At 41.4% G+C, this 15,296-nt stretch overlaps 1 protein-coding gene across 3 annotated transcripts in view; it reads right to left on the bottom strand.

Annotated features, from left to right (window-relative positions):
- The window catches only part of bcar1 (BCAR1 scaffold protein, Cas family member), a 46,308-nt gene that overhangs the window by 2,610 nt on the left and 28,402 nt on the right, over positions 1-15,296 (bottom strand). For all 3 annotated transcript variants that reach the window (XM_005747926.1, XM_005747925.1, XM_005747924.1), the window contains exons 2-7: positions 13,202-13,912; positions 6,641-6,790; positions 5,836-5,931; positions 3,688-4,062; positions 1,564-2,433; positions 194-283 (exon numbers count right to left, since the gene is read on the bottom strand). In XM_005747926.1, coding sequence (XP_005747983.1) covers positions 194-283; positions 1,564-2,433; positions 3,688-4,062; positions 5,836-5,931; positions 6,641-6,790; positions 13,202-13,912 — 2,292 coding nt within the window. The remainder of the gene's footprint in view (positions 1-193; positions 284-1,563; positions 2,434-3,687; positions 4,063-5,835; positions 5,932-6,640; positions 6,791-13,201; positions 13,913-15,296) is intronic.

Below are 15,296 nucleotides of genomic sequence, written 5' to 3'. Positions count from 1 at the left end.
TTATTTGTTTACTGTTATTTGGTCTGACTTTGTCAAAGAAATGTAAGAACCAGTAAGGCACAGTGAAGGTAGAGGTGTAGCGTAGGAGACAGGAGGCAGCTCGCGAGGAGAAGCAGATGGTCCACCGAAGCTCGGTGTTTTGATCCTCAGCTCCTCCGGTGTCCTCACACTGAGGTGTCCTACAGACACGTACCTGCTGCTGCTCCAGCTGTGTCTTATTGTTTCGGATAATGTTGCCTTTCTCCAGCAGCTGTCGTTGGTTCTTCTCAAACTCTTCCTTTCCCTGACAGATCAGCATATAGACACACAGTTAGTACACTACATGTACACCCACCCATAGAGACACACACACCACTCAATCTAAAACACGTCTTTGTTGGTGACAAACAGGAAGTGATTGATCAGTGCTGGAGCACCATTTTCCCTCTTATATTTTTTTCTTAGTCTTGCTAAAATACTTGTCAGAGACTTCTTTGATTAGAAAAAGTGTAGTACAGTCCTACAGCCTCACTTGTAATGTTTTCACTGTTTAATGAGTATTTGGTATTTTTTCCGGAAGTGTTGTTTCAAACAATGTGACATAGTAAACACAGTAAAGAATAATTCTTAAGTCATGGCTGTGTAAGTGGTCAGAACCAAAGTGTGATCAATTCAATTCAGTTTTATTTATACAGCACCAAATCACATCTGCTGCCTCTACCCACTTTATATTGTAAGGTAAAGACCGTACAGTAATACATAGAGAATCCCAACAATCAGTCAACCCCCTGTGAGCTAACACTTGGCGAAAGTGAGAAGGAAAAACTCCCTACTAACAGGAAGAAACCTCCAGCAGAACTGGGCTCAGGGAGAGGTAGGAATCTGCCATGAGCCCAGTTCTCTCTCTGGTGGAGAGACAGTGCTAACGACTGCACCACTGTGACACCCATGAACCACAGAGCGTTTTAGGAAATGGAGAGCAGCTGCTCACAGAAAACTCCGATTCATTCACACGCTTGTACCAGTTAAAGCTGCAATTACAGAGGAGACGTTTTTTACGCAGAGCCGTGATTTGACACTTCGTTTCTGCAGGGAAACACTCATGACGCATAGCAAGGCTTCATGTGATGGTCTTGGACATGCAGGGGGTTTTAGGAATTAAGTGCAGCAAACATTAAGTCCCTGTAGTCAAGCAGACAAGTTTAAAGACCAAACAATGATTGAAACCATTATGGCCGAGTGACTGGACCTGACGACTACTGAAACAGTAAGTCTCTTGGGACACTCAAGCCAGCAGTAGTGAGTAGCTGCTGTAGAAGCAGGAAAAATGGTGAACTGATATGATTCTGCTTATGTTATTTATATACGTAGGCTGTCTCTCTCTACCACCAGCCTCCTATAACTGAATCATTAGCAGATGCTTCAGATGTATCTCAGCTCTGTGGAGCTTTGGGAGCTCTGGTACAATCAGTGCCAAATCTGAGCGGATTTTCTAAATGTGCTAATGTAAACATACAGTCACACTGCCAAGCTAATATGTGATTCCTGTTATTGTAAAGGGCTCAAATCTGTGTCTGTGTGTACCTGCAGATGTACGTAGTCATAGTCCTCCATCCATCCTTCCTCTGTGGTCTCATATGGTCTCTCCACACCTTCCTCTTCTTCTGCAGCAGTAAACTTTGGTGGGGAGGGAAGGGGCCGTGACTGAATGTTCACTTTCTCCCCTCCTTGATAGCTTCCACTTCCAGATCCTGTTGTGTGACCACTAAGCTCCCCTGGGATAGGAGGAAGAGGCATTTGCTGCTGGCGAGTGGTCTTTTTAAAGAGCAGTGAAGCGTTGCCATGGAGAAAAGAAGCAAGCTGCTTGGCATCGTCAGGGATACCTCGCGCCGTCATGATCAGTCGATCTAAGTCATCCCCTCCCGGCGGTGGTGCTGTGAGTGCTGCGTGTGACCAAGAAATAGCGTCTAAGCTCTGACTATGTCGAATCAAATTCTGGAAGATCTCCTCCATCTTCCCGACCTGGCGGCCCAGTTTGGCCTGCAGTGAGCGGTCTGTGGCCTGGGCAGCATTCGCCACGGCGCCTCGGGCAAATTCTAAGAAATCTCGGACAGTGGTACGCACCCTGTCGGCAGCCTGATGAATGGCTGGGAGGTTTCCTTCAAGATGAGCCGGGCTTCTCCAGTTGCCTGTGATGAATGACATCATGAAGGAAACACTGGACTCAACAGCTTGCTGAAGACGAGACAGACGTTCCATGGCCTGATCCATTTCCAAGACCAGGGGTTTCCCTGGAATGGAGCCAGGAGCAGGAAGCGAGGTGGTGTCGCGGACAGGAACCATATCTAATGAAGAAGCAGAGTGATTGCTCCTTGTGCTTCCTGTGCTTGAGGCAGACAGCCGCTTGAAAGACATGGACAGCTCTTCACTGGCTGACTGGGCATCACGTACAACCTGCAAAACACATTAGCGTAGCATTAGAATCAAGTCACCCATTTCCTGATTGTGTGCTAAGCTAACTGTGTTAGTTTCATCAGTAAAACAATCATGCATTGATGGTCTTATTATTTTTTTTCCAGGGAACCAGGCTTAATTCATTGGTTAATTAAATAATACATACACGTTATTACAGAGAGAATAAAAGGAATAATAAACAGAAAATTATTTGCAAATGACTGAGGAGTAGAAAAAAAATCAACCGATCCACAGTTAAACTGACAATTACAAAATTGTGAAAACCAGCAGGCCTGCAAAGCAGCCCTTCATTAGAAACCACGAGCAATGCCAGACAGCAGAGACGCTAGCTGAACAGCAGTCACAGCTTGGATTAAACAGCAGCTTTTAATAACGGCTGGATTTACTGCCAAGAGTGGGGTGTATTATTCATTTAATCTGATGGCATCTTAAGTGTAGGCTTCATGCATGAATGTGCAGCCGTGGCACGACTTATAATGGCAGCCTTAATAAGTCCGACCTAGTCACATCACATTATAGGCATGTAACATATGACTACATGTCTTTTATACATCTTTGGGTTACTTAGCTCGCTGAAATTGTTCTCAACTTGGCTCTACAACTTCACATTAATTCTAGCCTAAAATGAATAAACGATAACTGAAACACTATTTTGTGTTAAGCCTTCAATGAAGACTATGTTTTCAGGTCAGGTTAACACACTACTAATGTTTAAACTCCTGGGTTTGTACACAATGTTGAGCTTCTTGGTGAGATAAACCTGAGTTTATCATAACTGCAGCATCATACAGCAGCTGGAGCCGTTCATTTTCATTTTAAAAGTAAGACAGTTTGTGTGCGTGTGTGTGTGTGTGTATCGCTGCATTCACACAGCTACTTATAGGATGCAGCCTTTTGAATTATTAAAGTAGTTATTAAAATAACCACAAGTTCAACCTCATATATTATACACCACTTAACATACTGTCCAACGAAGCATGTGATTAATATCACACAAGCACCGCGGCTCTGTCTGTCACTGTTGTGGGTCTGCATGAATAAAGCTGTCGAGACCATTAACTGAAGAGCGAGCTCCTGTGTGTCTGAATAGCACAACAGCATCACGCTGCCAGAGTCACAAAGCCAGCAGTGCTCTCTGCATAGCGATGACGATGATGATGATGATGATGATGGAACATCTTACACAAACTTGATTTCATGCGATTAAACAAGCCGGCCCTGTAGCTGTCATACCTGTGGGGGCACGTCATAGACATTCTGCTCAGCCCTCTCCCCCGTCTCCTCTCGTTCCCGGGGGAAGTCATAGACATCCTGGCCAACACGCAGTACAGCTGGGATGTCATAGATCTGCTGAGGGGCCTGACTGGCCCCACTCCTGTCCCTATGATAATGCTTATCAGTCAGGATTGGGGGCGGGACATCATACACATCCTCTGGAATTGGTGGTTCGTCATCATTGCTGCTGAGGTTGTTGTGTAAGTACGGGCCCGGAGTGATGGGGACTTGGGGCTTTAGTTTGGCAAAGTGAGGTGGCACATCATACGTCTCCTCTCTGATTGGTTGAACATCACTGACATCCTTACTCACTGATGGGGGGAAGTCATAAACCTGAAGAGACAGAGAAGTCTTGTAAAAACACTTTATCTTATAAAGATCTCATTAAGACAAGTGTCATATTTATTATTATAATGTGTGAATAAAACTGCTTTCATCTCTTCCTTGCACTGATTAGTGTTAATCACACTTTTAAACAGATTTAATGAATCAACTGTAATGGTATGTGCGACGTGGTGCATGATTTCATATAGTAATATGAACACATTTTAGGCACTTTGAGGACTTTAAAAATAACGAAGTGAATAATGTTTAACAAATAGCTTTCAACAAATTGCAGTTTTAAAAAAAATCTATCGATATGATCAATAATTGAAGTGAGTCTTTAAAGTCTTCAAAATCCACAAGTTGTCTTTTGAACGTGCACAGAGCTTCTCGTGGCTCTTCTGCAGGTTTAGGCTGCCTCCATGCTTTCTGCATGTTCCTGTAATCCCAGAAACAGACATCAGGGCCTGCTTCTTCATGTATGGATTCATGTCTTAGATCAGATCAGATGGCTGACAATTTGGCCTGATCCTGGCATCCTCAGGACTAATTTTATCCACTATAAACATGGTTAAGTGGCAGACCTGGACTGCATGGCTGCAGCATTCTTGTAAGACAATAATAAGTGGTGAGAATATCGCACGATCATCATGACCCTGACATCTTACTTTTAGAGATGCAGCTCTTCAGTCAGGAGGCGGTAATTTACATTTTGTTAGCATCCATATTAGAAACAAATTAAAGATGTTTTAACAGGATGCCTTTGATTGCTACTCATGCTTGTTTGCATACTTTTTTTATTACTGTGTTTTTGGGTGCTCTGTTTTTGCTTCTTCGTTGTAAGGTTTACACAGCCACCTGCTAACAGCTGCACCCGGGCAGACAGCAACACTCTTCAAACTGTGAGCAGTCAAGCTGGAAAGTATGCAGAATGCTGTTAATCGCAGCATTCTGTATACTTTCAAATGAACAGAAGAAGGTTTCTGGTACAAGTGCGCTCATGTCAGCCGCACTCCTCAAACTAATCTAGTTCCAACTAGTTCCATTGTTACCTGTGGTGCAATATGGAATAAAGGTCAGCACAGTTAAAATACAGTTTGGAGAATGTGAGTCAAAGAGCCAACAGAACACAGAGGACAACGAGTTACACTGGTGACAATTTGTGAATTTTAAAAAAGAGAGAAAAGAATTCTCTGAACCCAGTGCAGTGCCGTAAAAACATTTATAGAATCAATCACTGTTTTAGCAAAACTGAACTATTTTCACTAAGTTAGACTTCATTTGCTGATTTGCCTACTCAGTGACACACTGACGTCATTTCCTAAACAAATCGTAACTAGTTGCTAGTGGGAGATCTGTGCCACTCAGTTTGACATCCATCAAAGATGAGTTGAAAAGGTTATGTTTTAAATATTACAGGTTTTATCTGTTATTTACCATATCATGTTTTAAAGGGACCACTGTTGTAAAGAGCAGAGTCTGGAGGACGACCTGTCTGAACACGCAGACAGGACTGAGCTCAGCAGAAAGTTCTGCAGCACTGACAGCCAGTCTGAGTGAAGTGCAAGCTACTTTGTTTAGTTGAATACTGCAGAAATGTACGGCACGTCTACTACAGGTTATCAAACTACCAAAATGATTTCCCTGTCGATGCAATGGGGGTACATTTCCAATGATTATGTCATATCTTATGACATGTACACACAAACACAGCATCAAACAATTACAGAAAGACAGTAAGATGGTTATATTACATGATAACTCCCAAATCGAAAACCTTACCATCTGCTGTGGGTTCTTCTCACTGCTTGCAGGGGTGTCATATATATCTTGACCACCAGAGGGACCCTTCATCACCATGGGAGGAGTGTCATACACCTACACATTTAGAAGCGACAGACATAATTATTATATAAATAAATAGCATCATAATTACTTATAGTTGCTGCAGACTGAGCTGAGCTCATTTCAAAGCAAGAGAATGTAACTGTTTGCAGTTTGAAGCTGTGGGGTGAAGGAAGCCACTGAAAAAGTTACTCATGAGTTTGTTGAGGCAAAGAAATCCATTAATGCAAAGTCAGTCACCTCATTTCAGCCAAACAGAGAAACTTTTCTGTTACTGAAGACAAAAATGAAGAGACCCACACACAACAGCAACTAAAGACAGCTGCAGCTAAAGACCTAGCAGAGCATTTAAGGGCGGGAATTTGCTCATGTCCATCAGTTCCATCAGGAGTTTGGCCAGTTACTACTGAGTCTGTGGAAACCAAATGAATGTCCAGCCAAACCAGTGAGTAATACAACAGTATTACTGTTGTAGTAGTACTGCTAACAAAATAATGACCTGCTAGGAATAAAGGAGTAAAATCTGTGCATTGGAATTTCTATATACTGACTTATAGTGTGTGCGTGTGTGCGTGTGCGTGTGTGTGTGTGTGTGTGTGTGTGTGTGTGTTTAATTCCATTTTAATAACCTATTTAATAATAAGCTATTAAAGCAAAATTGAAGGACCGTGATGATTGCCTGGAAACGTGTGATAGCTTCGGTGTGATAACAACAACACACACATACAATGAGCAGCCTCACCTGTGTGCTGTATTGCTGCCGGGTGGGCGGCACGTCATATATGTCTGGCTGAGCTGGAGGTTGAAGTCTGGGCGGAACGTCATATTCATCCTGGTCTGGTTTCACTGCGTCGTACACATACACCTGTCCAACACGGGTAGGAACTACCACCTGAATGCAAAAGCACAGAGAGCACAGAGGCAGGTGTGTCAGTCAAAAATGGCCGAGAGCTGTAGTTGTATGACAAACATTAATCTGATAACACAGCCAGAGATAATTTATATTCAGTTCAGACCATGAAAATCTTTAAATGCATATAACAAAAATATTTCAGCACAAACAAAGATCAACTCCTTATCTGTTTGCTGCTTCTTTACACTGAATGAACAGACACTAAAGGGTGCTCAGTCTCATCAAAACATGCTGCCGACACACAGATGCACATGGGGCAATAAAAACAGTGCAATGGCTCAGTCATAGTTGTCGTGGGAACCGGAGTGCCCCATTGTTTGCCTGTTTAAACTGTGTATTATGTGGTTTGACTATAGAGTCAACCAGCCAGGCTGGGAAACCACAACAGCTGTTCAATATAGCACAGCAAAAGCACCGTTCTGCTGTCCTTTCATCCTTCCCTCCTCCATTCGTTCCTCTTTATTTCCACAACATTTCCATGTGCTGGATATATCAGAACAAACCGAGCCCCACACATACCGCCTGAATAAAGTGGCACAGTTAAAACATCAGCATTGAACCAAAAAATGTCATTTGCTCCACTATAAACACTCAAGAACAGCAGTAGCAGACTCAAGGTTAGAGAACACTGACTTTGAGTAACAGACACTGCTACAAACCTAATTTGAAACCTGTTGAGACCCAGTGTGAAATCTATAAAAGCAGCATCAGCTAATCCCAAAATCCAATATTTTATTCACAACAGAGTATAGAAAACATACCAAATATTTAAACTACAACATTTTATATTTCATGAAAAATATTAGCTGAATTGAATTGATGGCAGCAGAATGTCAAAAAAAGTTGGGATGGAGGCAACAAAAGGCTGCAAAGGTAGTTGGCACTAAAAAGAAGCAGCTGGAGGGAAATTTTGCAACCAATTAGGCTAACTAGCAAGACGTCAGTAACATGAAAGCATATCTTAGACATGCAAAGTTCCTCAGAAATAAATTTGGGCAGATGTTCACCAATCTGCAAAAAACTGCATCTATAAATTGTAAAGCAGTTTCAGAATAATGTTCCTCACAGTGACTATCTCATCGTCTACAATACATAACATCATCAAAAGATTCCAGGAATCTGGACAAATCTCTGTGTGCAAGGGAAAAAAGGTCAAAAATCAATACCGGATGCTATGATTTTGTGCCCTCAGACAGCAGTGCATTAAAAACAAGCATGATTCTGTTACTGAAATCAGTGCATGGGCTCAGGAACACTTCCAGAAATCATAGCCTGTGAACACAGTTCACTGTGCCATCCACAAAAGCAGACGAAGAAGCCATTTTTGAACACGAATCAGACACCCTGCTGTTTCCTTAAGTCGACTTAAGGTGCTTGTTAACAATGGGACAACATTCCTCTCCCAAAAGTCTCACAGATATTTATAGTTCTGTATTGGTTATATTCAGATTCTATGCCAACTTCTGTTGACATTTGGTTTAGTTGTTTGGAGTTTCTTCTTTGTGTTTCATCCCTGTGAGCTTTCTGGAGAGTTGGATTATTTACTTTGTTTTCTATCCTTGACATTCATATCTTAGACCAGAGCAGGAAATCTAAATAAAGGTTACTGGGTCCTTTGTTTGAGTCCACTCCCTGTGGAACCTTGACAGTAAAACTGATGCTTTACACTTGTAAAGGATGTTTCCTTATGTAGTCAACAGGAGTAAACCTAACAGCAGATCTATCCTGCACCAACAGAGGTCGGCAGCTTCCCCTAAACATACTCCTGAACAATAGTTATATACTGCATGTTGCCACGTTTCCTTCATATTGTTCAGTGGCTACTTTCAGATGTACTGTCCTAAAACCCTCATGGACACCTAAATCACTGTCCCCATCATCACAGATCACACTGACCAACAATAAAATGCCTTTGCACAAATTCAGCTATGATGACTCACTGAAGGGGAATTCTTTTGCATGCCTAAATGGACATAAACTCATAGGGGGCAATGTGTGATACAAGCTAGGCTTTTGTGCCATGTAGATGATTCATCCCAGAAATCATTGTTCAACTGATGACCTTTGCTCGAGCAATGCCCCTCCCTCCTCTTCTCCTTCTTTCCCTTTTCTCTCTTTCCTGCTCTTTGCTTTATGCTGAAGAGCAAAGGCTGCATAAAAAGAAACCAGTGTGTTGCTAGAAGGAAAAGCAGATTGAAATCTTGGTATCTGCATCAAATACAGGGCAATTTTAACTGTACAAATCAAAAATGTTCAAATCTATATGACCACTTATTTTGCAGAATCTAAAAAGATGTAGTGGATAAAACAGGGCAAGGTCCAGATGGAAGTCTGTGTGGTCTGTTTGAGCTAGTGGACATGTTCAGCTGCTCCACACTGTAATCTATCCTGGCCTCTCACCATGTTCTCCATTGTGTTACTGTGTGTCTCAGAAAAGAGATTCACAATACAATATGCAAAAAAATATCCCAGAACTCTGCTCATTAAATAGTATATATATCTGACACTTGTCTCAGATATTTGTGTTACATTGTCTTAAATTGTTGGATGGAGTAGTTATGACATCATTTCTGGTACATTTTTTTAAATATTATTTGATGCCACATTAATGCGCCACATGTCAGCCACTAAGGCCTGAAGAGCAGATTTACTTTTTTTTTTTTATCAAGAATGTCTCTGCACATTTGTCTTGTTGAACACCTTGGTAATAAAGAGACACCCTTTTATAGGCCTTCAGTTGGGACTGAAACAGCTGATATTAATTTGCACTAAATGGCAGGTTTGTTTCCTGATTACTGATGGATTTCAGTGGGTGACATGACTTTCTCTGCTTTGTTGCACCTTTGTTTCTTCAATACATTTTCCCTGTGTCATTGCTCATTATAACACATAACTCAGTTTAAAGACATCTGTAGTTTGATCTCTCTGCATGTGTGGATTTGTGGATTGGATGGGCTGTTACTGACAAATTTTGAGCACCTTTAGAAATACACAACAGTCTCCAGCAGTTCCAAGTATGAGGAATTTTCTTTTTCTTTTTGTTTTAAATAAGGTTATATTGTCACCTTTGCTGGTGACACTATTGGGGATTTATTCAAAACTGAAGGCACACTGAACCAACATGGCCACCACAGCATCCTGCAGCAACATGCCATGAGCTAAACCCAGTTGAGATGTTTGGGATGAGATGGACCGCAGAGGGACAAAGGGACCAAACAAGTGCTCAGCGTCTCTGGAAACTCCTTCAAGACTGGAGTACAACACAGGACTCATAGCCCTTGCTTATAGCAGCTCGGTATTGGTCTAATTCTAATAGTTTCAGTCTATTACGTCTGAAGTGTCTAACACTCTTAAGTCATATCCTGGGTCTGTGTGTACAAAGAGATTCAGAGGGAGAGAACAGGAAAGAACTGATAGCCTTGATCCAGGATATACTTAGATTTCCACTTCCTGCCTCCACACATATTAATCATAGTATAGCCATACTTTTCGTGTCCATAAAGACGGGGATCGCTGTGTCCATACTCTTCTGTCTTTGCCCATATACCTATTAACAATTTATAAAGTTTGAATGTTTTTGTACTTTATAGTCAGTCTCTATTTCTGCTGTAATTTTATTTATATTACAAAGCCAAATGTGTGCATTATATTAAAATTTCAGCTATAAGTGAATGTGTCATTCCAAAACTTTGGATAGTAATGCACCGCTCATAGCATGGCTCTGGGGTTTGCTCACATTCAAAGCTTTACTCTCACAAAATCCTAATTTTGAGAGCTGGTTTTGTACATTTTGTACATAAATCTACAGCATCGAGTTGTTATAGGAGCTCAGTCTGCTTTCACACACACTAGAAAATAAGACTTCTAAAGTCTCAGCTGCCTTCACAACATAAAAGGGAAACAAAGTACGAAGTGACAAAGATTTATTGATCTAAACATATCCCACTTGAAGCTTACAGCACACTGAAATGTAAGTAAGACCAAAGTTTAAGAGCTAGTTGAAAAATTGGAAATGATCATCAAAGTGTAAGACAATTTTATTTCCCATATAAATATGACATTATTTATATAATGGCATATGTATCTTTCACAAATGAATCTGGTTAATTGTGTGGTAGATAATATTAATATATTATTATGCCTTGCTTCTGTTATTAAAGCCTACACAAACTTTAATTAGGTACACCTATTTGAAATACTTTTGACTTCACTGATATTTAAGGTCATTTATATTAACTTGATATTAACTTGCTGGGTGGATCATGGATTGTCTGACCTTGTTCTGAAAGATCATATCAAGTTGTTGGGTCCTAGACTGCTGTTTGTGAGGATTTTCGATGACTGTGTATTCATGAAGAAAAGTACTGAACTCTTAGTAGGACACTAAGAACACGGTACAACATTTCCCTGAACTGAACAAAGAGCTTTTTTTAAAATGCAGTTTAGTCCTGCATATTCATTAATTATAAAGCAGTTACAGACAGGCACAGGACCACAGATGAATCCATGTGTTAAAAAGCAGGGGAGCAGCTGGACCTTTGCACGCATGCATGCATGCATGCACACTGTCCTGGGTGCTCCCCAGAGTAGACAAACAGTAGCCTGTCATTTGCTGGTGCAGTAAAATGCACAGTCATCCAACCACAACATCTGAGCTGCATTATTAATAATCATTTTATTTCATTGCTTCTCCACACACTGAGTGAGTCTTAATTTTTTGAGGTACTAGATAAAAGTGTAACAATGATATGATGATTCCACACGGCTTCAAAAATGTTGAGCTGCGGACTCTGGGGAGGCCAATCCATGACTGATAGAATTTCATTGCGTGTGTTTTTTTGTTTTTTTCCCCAAAATGATTTTACTGCATTGTCAGTGTGGTTGGGATCATTGTCATGCTGAAAATTAAAGCTGCTGCCCATCAGATTCTTTTCAGATGGTTCTTCGTGTTGCATAAAAATGCACTTTTCTGTTTTCATAATTCCATCAAATTTGACAAGATGTCCCACACCACTCGCTAAAAGGGCAGCACAAAACCGGGACAGATCCTCCACCACGTTTCACTCATGGTTGGACTGCTGACGACCTCCTATGATTGTGACTATGATTTGAAACATTCATTTCTAATCTAATCTAATTTCTAATCTGGATTCATCACTTCATTTCCTGTTCCCAGTGATTGAAGACTAGTTCTTGAGTAATTTGGAATACTTTTGCCTTTTCTTGTGTCTGGATTTTTCCTGCTTCTTAAGAACACGACTTTCAGATACTGTTTGTCTGCTGTAGAAAGTTTTTTAGGTCTGAAACTTCTTATTTTGTTCTTCACTCTTCTAGTTTTGTCAAAATGTTAAAGCAAACACTACAAACCATACCTTTGGTGTTTTTTTGTAGATTCAACTAAAGAAATGGAACCAAATTACAACTTTTTACTGCTAACAACAAAGAGCCTAAAGCTAGAATTTAAATTGGCTGTTGGTTGTCTGTAGCAGCAACACTGGTTCATCCCTTGAGGTGAGATGAGTTGCCTTTTTTTGCTTAGGTGATTCATAGGTCACTGTTAACAATAAGCCACAATTAAAATGAGTGAAAAAAGCAGCAAATGTCCAAAGAAAAACTTTGAAAGACCTTAAGATCTCAATTCTGTGACAACACGTGTTCCTGTGCATCAGGTACAAAACACTACACAAACAGGTTTTCCTCCTATCACATCAGAATAAAGACAACATTCATGCTAGTTTAGAATATAAACCTAGATTTCTCATTTGAAGTTTCATTTGACTACTTGAGTCCATCTGCAGTTTCACTATAGGCCTCCAACTTGGACTGAAAAAAATACAAAAATAATTATGAGTTGCAGTGCAATGACCTGATAAGTATAGCAAAAACATTCAAAAAGCATCAGCTGCTCTGCTCACTCATAGTGTATTCAGGTTTTCAGGCCACAGCCTCAGTCACCAGATTTGACTCTGTGCAACTTCCTAACCACCTAACTGCAATTCAAGTTGATGAGTTGCTGTTTTGACAAACTTGAGGAGACGCAGACGATTTTGCCAGTCAGTAGTGTCACTGCATCACCGTTACACATCATAGGTGTAAATTATATTCTCATTCAGTTTACTAAATTGGTCTGATCAGCCCAAGCATACTAAACGACCTCCACTAAACAGTCAGATGGACCACACAGTTAGCAAACCTTATTGCAGAGCACAGAAGAAGACGAATCTTTTTGGTTTGGCACAAATGTAGGCACACCTGTACAGGCAGACAGCAGAATCTTTAACTGTTTGTGGTTCATATAAAACATGCAGAACTCAAGTCAGTGATATTTAATGTCCTTGTCTAATGATGAGCTTCCTTTCTTTGTATATTAATTTATTTGTCCATCCTTACCTTGCCAAGTGGCTTGTTGCTGCTATCCCAGTTCCTCCTATCCAGGGAGGGAGGCACCTGATACACATCCTGGCCGGCTGGAGCTGTTGCCTGACCTGGTGCTGGACCTACAGAAGGTGGCACCTGATAGATCTCTTTACCAGGCTGTCTCTGACCTTGAGCTGAGGCCTTGCTGGGTGGTCCTGGCTGGGCTTGTGTAGAAGTTCCACTTGGACCGGAGGGAACTTGGTACACACTTTGGAGGCTTGGTTTGGGACTGTGTGAGGGGGGCATCATGTAGACAGAATCAGGGTTGGGTTGTGCAGGGCTAGGGGTGGAGTAGGCTGAGTGCATGGATGTGTACTGAGTAGAAGGGAGGGTCTTGTTTGCAAACCCGGAGGAAGACATTGAGGCAATGGATGACAGGGGAGGTGTCGGTTTGGGATATGCACTCGGAGGGTGGAGGGGTCTCTGGACTTGCGAGGTGGGACAGGAAACAGCTGGATCTGGTGTGGAAGGGATGGCCTGCTGCTGTTTACTGTCGTACATGCCAACCAGGATCTTGAGACGGTTGCCAGGGACAATGCCTTGGCGACCGTGGAGTGAGCAGAGCCACCAGCCATCCAATCCCTGTGTGTCACGCTCCAAGACTGTCATAATGTCGCCCTTGCGGAAAGAGAGCTCATCCGGAGACTCTGCCACATTGTCATACAACGCCTTGGCCAAAATGTTCTGGAGAAAAGGGAAACATAAAATAAAGTCTACTTTAGATACAGCCATGGGAAAATCTATTGTCCTGAAAGCAGGACTGTAAGATATTTATATCCCTGATGTTGGTAACATCAGGGATATAAAACATAGAAGTCTCTATTGAAAGTCTATGTTCTTCACAGTTACAGTGTTTCAGGGATGTGTGCACCGTCTCCTCATCAGTTTCATTCATGTTATTTAGCACCTGTTCAGGTAGTTCACATAAACAGCACAGTCATAATTTCAATTCAGCAAATACATGTAAATCTAATAACACCTAAAAACAGTTCTAAGAGTTGGTTTAGCAGTAACAAGTGGAGCAGAGCCATACATTTTAAGGGATTTTTAACTATTGATGCAAAAAAGGTTTATTCTATTTAACAATGTTTTGTTTTGGTATATAGATCAGACAGTTCTACAACTGATGTGCTATGGCTAGTTCACCATACAGCACTTAGCCATACTGTAATTTATTTTGCATGTGGTTTACCATGAAGCCAGTGAGGCCAAAGGAAGTGGAAGTATTGCTACTCTTAGATCAGAAATAAAATCTGTTGTTTAATCAGGACAAACCCACGGAAAGCCATAAACCACCTTAATAGCTTCTGTGGACCCAACCTGCAGTTGGGATTTTAAAGGCAGATCTCGCAATATTTAGTGAACCAAATCAACTTCACATATATGCTGGGTCTAGGTATGAGAAGTTGTGCTTACCCAATTAAATTAAAGAAAAATAATGGAAAAAAAGGCAAAGAAACACAAGTACCACTCCTAACTTCTAAGTGTGTGAGCAGCCTGCCTGCAAAGTCTCCCACTGCACACACTTGATCAGAGACGCAGACATACAGATGTCACTGCGTGTCTTCAACTATGAACTCACAGCAAAGCAAGTGGTAAAGCATAAACAACAGCCCAGCAACAATAATAATAAAAATAAGAATAAAGTAATCATCCGAGAGTGGACCTTGACTTTAATAAATGATTATATCTGAGTAGTTTACATTTTTTTAAGCTTCCAATCATACATTTCAAAATCCTTTTTGACTGAATGCTACTAACACGGCAATACACACACACACACACACACACACACACACACACACACACACACACACACACACACACACACACACACACACACACACACACAACTGTGAGAACAGTCAGTGTGCAAACAGAAACACCTCCCCCTTCGAAACCAATGTTTGTCGTTCAGTCTGACGTCGACCCGCTCCTCCTCCCTCTGTCTGAGTCCCACCCCAGCTATCATACACTGAAACAACCTGTGCTGGCTGAAGGCCAACCACACACACACACACACACACACACACACACACACACAACACACACACACACACACACACAC

The sequence above is a fragment of the Pundamilia nyererei genome, unplaced genomic scaffold (assembly GCF_000239375.1).
Source record: "Pundamilia nyererei isolate P.nyererei 1_Seehausen unplaced genomic scaffold, PunNye1.0 scaffold00208, whole genome shotgun sequence".
Classification (NCBI taxonomy): domain Eukaryota; kingdom Metazoa; phylum Chordata; class Actinopteri; order Cichliformes; family Cichlidae; genus Pundamilia; species Pundamilia nyererei.
Note: the sequence above shows the minus strand (reverse complement) of the source record. Positions and strands in the feature narration are given on the sequence as shown.